The 11,541-nt window shown below is 38.8% G+C and overlaps 1 protein-coding gene across 1 annotated transcript; it reads left to right on the plus strand.

Annotated features, from left to right (window-relative positions):
• Positions 1-293: 293 nt before the first annotated feature.
• On the plus strand, positions 294-11,315 carry LOC131245174 (UDP-glucose 4-epimerase GEPI48-like). Its single transcript, XM_058244447.1, has 9 exons — positions 294-659; positions 2,581-2,630; positions 6,168-6,303; positions 7,669-7,770; positions 7,863-8,090; positions 8,175-8,256; positions 9,430-9,512; positions 9,875-9,966; positions 10,977-11,315. The coding sequence occupies exons 1-9, from the start codon at positions 342-344 to the stop codon at positions 11,068-11,070; spliced, it is 1,185 nt and encodes a 394-aa protein (XP_058100430.1). The 5' UTR covers positions 294-341; the 3' UTR covers positions 11,071-11,315.
• Positions 11,316-11,541: the final 226 nt, after the last annotated feature.

The following is an 11,541-nucleotide window of genomic DNA, read 5'->3' on the forward strand; positions in this document are numbered from 1 at the left end:
AGGTTATCCACTTGGACCAACTTAAAAAAAAAACAAATATTAGCCTGATCGAAAACTTTGGTGGCCCCACGAAAGTTTCAATGGTGAACATTTAATCCACACCGTTTCCTGTTATGTGGACCAGTTGAGTTTTAGATCCGTAGGTTTCTGTCCTGTTATGAACCTCCGAAACTGATGGACAGAGTGGATTTCTCACGGACATGAAAGTGGGCCCCACATAGCTTCCGCCTACAGGAACTTTCCGTTGCCGGTAGGCACAGGCACTTCGCGTTCCATGGTCCGCAGCTGTTCTCATCTCATAATCTACATTTTAATTATTAATTTTAAATAAATATATTTCTATGTTATTGGATCGCTACTCACCAACTGGTGGTTGCGTGAGAAGATCCAGACATAAAATCCCCCTCTTCTTCAGATCTCGGATTTCACTTCGTTTCTACCCCTTTCATTTCTCTGCAACTCTTTCTCTCTCAGCCATGACGAAGAACATCTTAGTTACGGGCGGAGCTGGATACATCGGCAGCCACACGGTTCTTCAGCTTCTGCTCGGAGGATTCAAGGCAGTCGTCGTCGATAATCTCGACAACTCCTCCGATATCGCCATCAAAAGAGTCACCGAACTTGCCGGGGAGTTCGGAAAGAACCTCATCTTCCATCAGGTGAAAGATATACACTTTCTAGGTTTTTTTTTTTTTTAATTTTTTAATTTTTTTTTTTTATTTTAAATTTTTATTTCTTCTAAAAATATATATCTCGCATTCGATCTATCGAAGAGATACCGTGGGATTGTTTGATCGGATGATTAGGTCTCTCGATCTATTATTGTAGTTTATGGATTTATCGAGAGTTATCTCCGATCTGTTCTTATTGTTTGTGGATTCATATATCCGCTTTTTGATCTGTTGATCGTGATCAGTGAGAGGATTGCGAGTGTTGTGCTTGTAAAATTTCATGCTATTGTTCTTTTTAAAATATATTATGAATACTCATATTAATTTGCAGACGTGAACATACATAAATCTCTTAGAAATTATGTGCATTTGATACATATGAGATAATGATGTGCTCCAAAGGAATTGCATTTGAGTCATAAATTCCTTGTGTTCTTGGATGCCTTATCGCAAATTACCAACATGACCCACATAGAAGCATTCTTCCTGTGAAGTATCTATCATGACATTGAGGAATCACCCAAAAAGGAAAGGAAGGGAAGAAAGTTAGAAAGAGATGGAGAAATAAAGAAGAAAGGAAGAAAAGTAAAGAAACGTGACATTGAAGAATAGTAGTAAATACGGTTGATCACCCTTTTTTCTGTTCTTCCGCAATTTTAGCCCTAAAAGTAAAGAAAACAGAACAAAAGTCATCCATTTATCATCACACTGAGCATAATCTGCATTTCAGAACACTTCCATATGTACCAGGAAACCATGACACTGAAAATTGGAATAGTTAATCATCATCGGCATCATTCCATTAACTTGAAAAGTTGAAATAGATGAAGGAAAAAAGGAAGTTCACAGGAATCGAATCCATGTACATCAAGGGGCCAAATCATCAAAACATCTGATGCTGCTGTAGCTGGTGGTGAAGAAATAACTCTGGCTCTCTAGATCCACCTAAATGGAGCTTCGGAAGGTATGGAGAGGTGGAAAGTGTGATTAAACACACCCAGAATCAGATGTAGACCGCTTGTTTTTTTTACCTGTTTCCAACATTCTTTTAAATTATTTTTTTTCCTCATCTGGTAAAAAGAATGTCCCTTGCACCAAATATTCTAAAGTGAAAATAGCCAGATTGTGGTTTCCTTCCCTAGTATTCAAATTGTGGGACTTGGTGGTGAATTGCCATTGTATTGCTTTCAAGTTGGTCCTGGAAGGAATTTAACTGCAATTTGAGGGTTATTTCTTCATTACAAAATAACAACCAGGAAGCATCCTTGTATATTTATTTTTCCATCTTATCTGTACCAAAATGAATGTTTATCTACGTGTGAGAATTGTTGTGTTTGAACCTGTAGCTCAATGATAGACAGGGCATGTTTCAACATTGAAGTCTCAGGTTCCAGCTCAGCTTACCTATAAAAGAAAAGGAAAAAAAGAAAAAGAAAGAAAGAATGTTTGCAATTCATTTCACTGGTACATTCAGACACATGTTAAGGTGCTAAGGGTGAGGTTTGCCAACTTTATGAATCTAACATAAATAATATGTTGCTTTTCAAAGAAACAACAACAACAACAATAATAATAAACAATATATTCTGTATTTCTAGCACAATAATTGTTTGCCCCCTGGGCGACTCATGCCATTCTGTCTTGGTCTCTATCTTGACTTGCAGGATTATTGACTAATGTCTCAGGCGACTTGCTGACTTGGCCTCTCAAATGAAAATTTGACTTGGTCAAGGTTTAGAAAATTTATGCATACCTACTCTTTTTGGCATGTGATTCTCAGTTTTTTTCAGTAACTTTAGAGTGACAAATATGAAGTCCTATCTTTCTCATGTCCCTTTAAGTGTGGTTACTCGTCTTTAAGCTTTCTCTGATGCACCTAGGTGACCAAATCTTCTGCTTTCTTGTGCAGGTTGATCTTCGGGACAAAGAAGCCTTGGACAAAATCTTTGCTTCGTCAACGTGAGACCTTATTTTTTCTTGTTAATCATTTCTTAATACATTTTGATACATGATAGGAATCCCAGCTGTGTTAAGTGCATTCTCATTGCTGTCTAATGATTTTACACATTTATTTCACTTGATGCTATGGATGCATGTATTCTCATCAGATCAGAATCGTTTGAATGGAGAGTAATTATGCATATGTGTCATCATCATCACAGCTTTTCTCCCAGCAATTTCGGGTTCAGTCATATGTGATAGATTGCCACAGGACATCAACCGTCCTCTTTTATCCGGCTTTGGAACCAGCCATGGCAGAAGTTCCACTGCACCCCTAAAGGGCAAGTAAGCAGGGGGTAATGGAGTGGCAGTTTATGTCTGACTATGCAAAGAGATAACTATGAGGTGTTTTCTTTAAAGCTTGAGAAATGCTGTGCACCCTTCTAGTGCTAAGCCTGAGGTTCTCTATACTTATTCTGCCATGTAACAAGGACAGACCATTTATAAAAATTTACATGTCTCAGGCCCCATACCATAAGGCTACTGGACTAATGTTGACATAGCATTAGTGAAATCTTTTCGTTATTCAGTAGTGGTATTTGTACACCTTTAGTATCCCTTTGCATGCCAAATGCCTACTTGGTGAATGTTGACATAGCTATTAGGGAAATCTTTTCATTATTTTTAGTGGTATTTATAGACCTTCTTCTTCTTCTTCTTCTTCTTCGTGTTTTTTTTTTTTTTTTTGCAGATACAATTTCCGTATCTTATGCATTTTCATACATGTTCTGGTTTTCTGTGGATAATGATGCTTCATGATCATGTGATCAAGTTTTTGGCTCTATCATTTTGCCAGATTGCTATGATTTTCTAGGTGCAACCATGTGATATCGCATTGATTTCTATCGATTTCTACGCTGAGATCTCTTGCTCAGATCCCATTGAGGCTTCCTGCTTCCAACATCCAATTTGTGTTACATTCGTGCTATTGCAGATATTTTGTTTAGAATCCAAAGAGTGAGCAAATCTACTTCTTTTTTCCTTGGCATGAAGTTTTAAAGCTTCTTTCCAAATCCTCATGATCTTTTCTTTCTTTTGATTGGAAACTAGAAAGTTATTAAAAAGAGACAGAAAAAAAAGTACAACTTACAGAGTTGGTCACCAATCAGCAAAGAAGGCCAAGCCATCCATTCCCTAGCAATGCCATCTGCCTTCACATCAGCCTCTCTAAATGTTTGTGATCTATCTTATCTGCTGATAGAAAAATCCATCTTATCCCTCAACCAAGCATGCTAACTTCAAAAGAAAGCACTTAAGAGTGAGAGTTGCATGATGGGTGAAGCGAAGTGGTAAGAGATTCGAGTGTGGAAGCAAGGAATCGTCTCTTTCAAAATGTTAGCAAGTATAAACAGCTAGGAAGTAAGAGTGTGAGTCTGAAGTGCAACTGAAGTGGGAGCTGCACCTCGTTAGAAGGATCATGCAACTAGCCTCAGAGCTGCTAACCTGCTCAATTGTGTTACATCAACTTCCTTCCACCACAAACTGCCAGAACACAACCTGGCAACTCTTATATTGGCTTCCAGAAATGCACAATCATTGCACCAGACACCCTGATCGAACTTTGAGAAACCCATATCACTCCACCCACATTATGCATCCCACTCCAACTAGAGCTACCAATGGCTGTGTTGATCTGCAGGCCAACCCACTCTGGCTTGGGCAGCCAATGAACAGGTTTACCCACAGGCGAACCTGCCCGAGCTGCTTAAAAGCCAGATTTGGGTTGGGTTTATCATGTTTCAGGTGTGCTTTGGTTAGGAACCATGGTCCATTTAAGTAAATGGTTAGGTCTTGGGTTGACCTTAGACCAACCTGACCCCACCAGCCCATATATATTATCTGTACATAAATAACTGGTGGTCGACAACTGTGCACATTATTTAGTGGTAGAGATGTGTGGAAGCTTACAGGTTTGCATTTCAAGATCCCACAATGCAATTTCTTCATAAGTGGATCTGGTTGGGCTGGGCTCGAGCCTTGAAACCTGTTCATCGGACAGACCTGGTTATCTCATCTCTAGTCATTTGCTGGGCTCAGCCACTCGGGCATGGATTTTGGTGCCTGTTCAGTAAACCAATTGTAATTGGGCTTGGGCTGACTTGACCTGATCCAAACCAACCCATTGCTGCACTGACACCAACGTTGGCCTTGATTTCCCGAGGAACTATCATCAAAGTCGAGCTTCATGATGTGAAATGTAGGAAGCTGAAGAGATGATTCCATGTATTTATTCTCCTTTCCAGCGTCTAAATGCTTTCCACTATGCAGTATCATTCTGTTTCTTCTGTGTGAAGTGTGAACTAGAAAAACTGGGCAAATTTTCTAAAGATTTAGCCCCTGTAGGGGGCCCATGAGGCAGCATCCAAGAGCATTGCAAGATAGAACTGGAAATGTGTCCTTGTGGACATCAAGGCAGATTGGCATTGGGAGGTTGAACTTGTTGCCATTTAGGATGACTCACCCCAGATTCCAGATGATTAATATGTGTGGAATTCAAAACCTGGGTAGATCTAAACTGGAAGACTTGAGGAAGTGGGATTCCATATTCTTATCCTCATCTGAGTATTTGAGTTGGGTATTCTACTTCTTTTGATGGAAGTTGGAACCCACCCAAGTATCACACGGGAGAACAGTTTGAATAGTTTCCAGTTTTACAATATGAAGGTTTTCTTAGTTCTTGCTGTTGATTATACTCCCCTTGCAACAAGCTTTCTTTGTAGCTTGCTACACTTCCATCAGTTTTGAAGTCTGAACATTACCTCGTTATGCCATTCATGGCTATGCCCCGTGAATAAATTTTGAGTAGCATTAGTAATTATGAGCAAAAAAAAGAACAAAGAGTACTGTTGCAATTTCTCCTTTCCTTTTGATTTCTGTTTGCTATTTCAATTGCTGGGTTTTGATGATTATCTATCTCTGTCTTTTAATTCCATTCATCATCATGTTCAAACAGTATCAATTGGTGAAGTTTTTATTCATAAAGAATAACCAAGTTGTTCTCACAGTTGTTACTGTGCTTTTCTGAGAGCATGTTTGGGGGCCAGCCAAAAACATATTTGATGTACTTTCTCCCATAGGAGTTCCTGTCGGAAGTGTACCGACAGTTGCACATGCAGCTCACCTGGTAGTCTGGTGGCCCTAACATTTTATGGTAGGCTGTTTCTTGTGATGGTGACTCAGGTGGATGATTAGGATCTCGAACACTTGGTGCACAATCTCACATGTGTGAGAGGTGGTAAATCACTTCTTCTCAATAATTGTTCTTTGAAATTGTGAAATGTGTTGTAGATTGAAATTTAATGAAAAATAGGTGGCACCCAAAGAGGCCCTAACATTTGAAAACTATTTTCTTTCCTTTTCTTTTCTTTTGTATTTTTAAGCATTGCTGCAGCTTTTGCTTCTGTTTTTTCTATTGCCATACCAGTGTGGCCTCCTTTTAGTATTACATTATATGGTTTGACCTTTTCTTTCCTTTCTTTCCCACTTCCATTGCAGTTTCGACGCTGTCATTCACTTTGCTGGTTTGAAAGCTGTTGGTGAAAGTGTCCAGAAACCACTGCTTTACTATAATAACAACATTATTGGCACAATAAATCTTTTGGAAGTCATGGCTGCCCATGGGTGCAAAAAGGTATTGAACCCGTGCTTACTTATCTGGGAAGTCATATGTTTTATCTGGGAGATATCTGTGAAAAATCTATGGAATAAATAGGTTTCCTGGAGAGGACTTGCTTCAAACATCTTTTGTTGCTTCATTGTTCTTTTCTTGTTCAATCAAAGTCTTAACCTTCTTCTTTTCTTCTTCCTGTTCTTGATTGGCGAAGGTATCAACCTATTCTTCTTTCAGTTAATGGAATCTATGAGCAGAAAAGTAGAAATGCCAAAATCTATGGATTTGAGTTTCCAATCTACACTTCGTTAGATGAATGTCTTGATGATGTTAAAAAGCTAGCCCTGTGAATTCAGGCATCCATCTCAAAGTATTCTTGAATATTGCACTTGTTACAGCCAGTAACCCTTCTTTCTTCTTTTACTGTAAGTGGTTTTGTTTTTCGCTTCTTCTGTACTTGGAGTTGTCACCACCAAGCGTTAACACGACATAGTGTTGGTCCCCGGGATCCCCTTTTGCCCCTTGCAAAGGCTTGGGTATTTACAATATGAAATTATGAATACCAGGTAATCAAGAAAGAAAAGCCACGAATACATGTTACATTGCTGGAAGAAGAGATGGATCTTAATAACACATTTACACTGAACCAGAACACTAAATAGAACCTTCTGAATATACCTAGTCAATTGGGAATGCCATTAAAGAAAACCAAATCTTGCATTTGGCCAAACATCTCCTTTAGTAATGGACGGATGTGGAACCAGATTATTGTCAAATTTGAAGGAAATTCTCACATAAGCTTATCCCGTGGGTGTTTGAATATAAGCTAATGAATTACCCATCGGCTGTCTAACTTATGAATTGGTGTACTTGCAAACAGTGTATGCGTGGTGATGGTCTGATTGGAAAAAAAAAGAAAAGAACCATAGCTTAGCTTGTTGGATCGCTGTCTCAGACTCGAGAACAGTTGATGCCTGTGCATGGCAGATTTTTGATAGCATTTGAATGTCTTCAACTAATTCTCAAGAGCAATTTTCTTGGGTTTGGAATGGAAGGCTGTTGACCTGAGCTGATTCTCTTTGAGTTTATAATCCGAAGTCCTGGGACTAAAAATGTTTAAGAATATATGACTCAGCTGAAACCTGTTGACTTCTCTCCAGGTGAAGTCTTAGTTTACCCACAGGGTCTTTGATCTTGGCTTCGACTCAGCTCTGTAGGTCTGAGATGTGGTTGATTCTCATGTTTGAGTCCTCTGTTTTTCGATGGCATCAAAAATCTGATGTTAGTGGTCATTATCTATGTCTCACTTTTGTGGTTCATGTTCTAGCCAAATTATGGTCTACATGTTTTGTACTTCATATTCACTTGATGTACAAAATGTTTCAGCTAGTATTTTCATCCTCAGCTACTGTTTATGGATGGCCAAAGGAGGTTCCCTGTACAGAAGATTTCCCACTATGTGCAACAAATCCGTATGGGCGGACCAAGGTTCTTTTCTCTTTCTTTTGTGGGGCATGTGTAATATCAGTGTATTACCCACCATCCTTCTAACTAATAGCATATGGTGTTTATTGTTATAGCTTTTTATTGAAGAGATCTGCCGTGATATCTTCCGTTCAGACTCTGACTGGAAGATCATACTACTCAGATATTTCAATCCAGTTGGAGCTCATCCCAGTGGTGATATTGGCGAGGATCCTCGTGGAATTCCAAACAATCTTATGCCCTTTGTACAGCAAGTTGCTGTAGGCAGGAGGCCTGCACTAACAGTGTTTGGGAATGACTATTCAACAAAGGATGGTACTGGGGTATGGTTAAAATTAGTTCTTCATTATTTTTACTTTCTATTTTCTGTTAGACATGTATTATCTTGATGATTCTTTCATTTTCAGGTGCGGGATTACATCCATGTTGTTGACTTGTCAGATGGACATATTGCTGCACTGCGCAAGCTATTTGAAGGTTCCAATATCGGTAAGGGTACTGCTGCGACTCATATTTTCATCCTAATGCTATCTGTTTCTGTGGAAGGATGTGTTGATAAAAATAAAGATTGGTCATAAAGATCCCAACCTTCCATCTCTTCATGTTTTTCAGTGATGGAAATTTTTTCCAAATAGTTGCAGCAGTCATTCTAAATCATATGGTTAACAAAGTGGGCCCCCAAAAAAGAAAAGAAAAAGGAAAAAGAAAAAAGGAACAAGGTCCTGACCACAGTAGAGTTGAAACTGTGGGGAACTCGTACAAATGATTTCTGTGCATTGAGAATTCCATTTCTCCTCTTTATTTTATTAAAATCTTTGGCCTTCTCAAAAAAATAAATAAAATAAATAAAGTAAAAATAAAAAATGATGTGAAAGCTTATTCGGTTTTTGTTATCTTTCAAAAAAAAAAGAGAGAGAGAAAGAAAGTGAAATTTATTAATCAGTAGCTTGCTAAACCCAAATGAGCCTCTGCACATGCACTGTGTACATTGAGTGGCCCATCTATGTAGTTGAGCTAGCTCATAATTAGGCTTTCAACACATCAGATAGGCCATGCTCATTAATAAGCTGACGGTTGTTAAAAAGATCTCCCAACACTCCGGGAGACTGGATTCAATGCATATGCGAGGCCTGCCTGATGAGGGGACCAGCGTCATTCTTGCATTGGGTCAGCATCTACACTGTGGGGGACTGCCTGATGCATGGCTCAGATGGGATGTTGGTGAATGTGACAGCATGTAGAGCTTACAACATCATGAGAGCTCAAAGGAAATGTTGGGAAAAGAACAGGAAATGTGAAAGGAACCTTGTTGCCTTAAAAAAAGAAGTAAATATCCACTTCTACTGTTGCTCATGAAACCAACTTCATGTTGTTATTTCTCTGTAGTAAGTTGGTATGTGAAGTTTTCTTACTTCATAATGCTAATTGATTCCTAATGATAAGAAATGACTGCTGACCAAGCCTTGGGTATATATAAACTGTTTGCGTTATGTCAGTTGGATGTAAGTTTGTTGAGTATGTGTGTTTGTTTGGTCACGATCATCAATTTCCCTTCTAGATTCAATATCATCTTATATTTTGCTTGCTTGTGTTTCAAAGGGATGTAAGCCCTGAAGAAACTCGAAGATTTTGCTTTGAAAAAAGCTGATTTGGACATTACAGGTTGTGAAGTGTACAACTTAGGAACTGGAAAGGGAACTTCTGTCTTGGAAATGGTGGCTGCATTTGAGAAGGCCTCTGGCAAGGTACTGTCTTGTATTACCATCTGCCCTTATATAAATGTTAAATTATAGTGGATATCCTCTCTTCCAAATTTCTATTGGTTGATTTTCTTTCTTTCTTCTTCTTCTTCTTAAGATATGACACATAAACATCCAAAAGTTTGATGAAATGGTTTGAATTTGATCGAGGACCTAGAAACCTGATAAATTTTCCATCTCTTTATTTAAAAGATTCATCTGCAACCATTTTCAGCCATTATATGACCCTGACATTTTTCTCCATGCATATCAATTGTTTTGGCTCTACTATATTTTCTTCTTTTATTTATATATTTGATGAATTACTTCTCTTTCATTATTTTCTGACCAAGTAGATTCTGTTGCAGAAAATCCCTCTTGTTATGGCTGGAAGGCGACCCGGTGATGCAGAAATTGTTTATGGTTCAACTGACAAAGCAGAGCGCGAGCTCAACTGGAAGTAAGTGTATAGTTGTGTTCATTTCAATGAGTTTACATGTCATAATCATTATCATTTAAGCCTTATACCAATTAATCAGGTCAGATACAAGAATCCCATTCCTCCACTCCACTCTTAAGGGCCATGACTTCAATAAGACAATAGGTCATTAATTTTTTTTTCTTACTACGTCCACCACTGTCCATCTGGGCCTTCCCTGTGCCCTTTTAGAGCCTTCAACTTGTACCAACTCACTCCTAGCTGTTCTTAGTCTCCATTGCACTTGACCAAAACGTTCCTTCGAATGTATTCATTTCTAATTCTATCCTTGTCTTGCCTCTCATCTATCTCAAAATTCTCATGTCTGCTACACTCATCCTATGAACATGTCATTCCCTATGAGCATGTCATTCCTTAACTGCCCAACATTCTGTCCCATAAAGTTTGGCTGGTTTTATAACTTAAAATTTCCCTCTCAGTTTGAGTGGTACACGACGATCACATAAAAGTAAAACTCTAGAGGCACGTCTCCATTTCTTCCACCCTACTTTAATTCTATTTGCAACATGCTTCTCAATCTCTCCACTCATGAATTATTGACCCAAGATATCGGAAGTGGTCATTTTGGGAAACTTCTCGGTTAACAATCTTAACTAATTCCTTGTTTCTGCTATTGTTGTTACTAAAATTGCATGCTATATATTCTGTTTTAGTCCAACTAATTTTAAATCTTTTAGATACTAAAGCATCTCTCCACAAATCTAGCTTCGTTTTTATGCCCCACCTCTTCTTGTCAATAAATGAGGTTACATTTATATGCATGTTTGTGCACATAAAGACTGTCGATGCATGCATGATACGCTGTTGTTCACCTCACATGCTGTGGTCATTTGCATTGCCCTTTGATACTTTTTCTTTGTTGTGACCTTGCTTGCCTTTTCTCTCTTCAATTCATCTTTTGAGTATGTGCTTATGGAAGTGGTTACTGAGTTTCTTAACTTTGTGAACTGTTGGAATGAACTGTTTCGCAGAGCGAAGTATGGAATTGACGAGATGTGCCGGGATCAGTGGAATTGGGCCAGCAAGAACCCCTATGGCTACGGTTCACCTGACTCTGCCAATTGATAGTCCGATTACCATCTCCCCTCTTACCACCTGATCTTCCACTCTTTCTTCCCACAATGGTGTTTCCTTCACCACCCTCCGATTAGAATTCAGTGTGGTGTGCGCCCCATCTCTTCGACCTATTGTAGAAATGTGGCTGGGTTGGAGTTGGTTGATTAGCTAGATACATCTGTGCCTGGCTGAGCTGGCTTTTATTTTTAACTTACTATTATATAAGTAATAATGATGGAGCGTCATGTTAGGTAGCTGTAGCTAATTTGATGGTTTTCTTGTCTAACAACTAACTCCTATATATTAATAATAAAACTATACACTCGAAATTCAACTTCCAACAGCCTCTGCATGGGCAAACCAATCCGTTCTTTTACTTGGCCTAGGGTATTTAAGCTGATCTCAGAGCTAGTGCTGGATAATGAATTTTTGAAAGCTTGGTTGGGTGGAATCCTGCATAGGTGGTCCACATGTGAGATC

The sequence above is a fragment of the Magnolia sinica genome, chromosome 5, assembly GCF_029962835.1.
Source record: "Magnolia sinica isolate HGM2019 chromosome 5, MsV1, whole genome shotgun sequence".
Classification (NCBI taxonomy): Eukaryota; Viridiplantae; Streptophyta; class Magnoliopsida; order Magnoliales; family Magnoliaceae; genus Magnolia; species Magnolia sinica.

What these genes read in the sequence shown, in the direction of transcription:
- LOC131245174 (XM_058244447.1), top strand. Translation starts at nt 342, where the DNA reads ATGTTATTGGATCGCTACTCACCAACTGGTGGTTGCGTGAGAAGATCC. An exon ending in AGAACCTCATCTTCCATCAG is followed by an intron (nt 660 to 2,580) that starts GTGAAAGATATA and finishes TTTCTTGTGCAG; the next exon opens with GTTGATCTTCGGGACAAAGA. An exon ending in CTGCCCATGGGTGCAAAAAG is followed by an intron (nt 6,304 to 7,668) that starts GTATTGAACCCG and finishes AAAATGTTTCAG; the next exon opens with CTAGTATTTTCATCCTCAGC.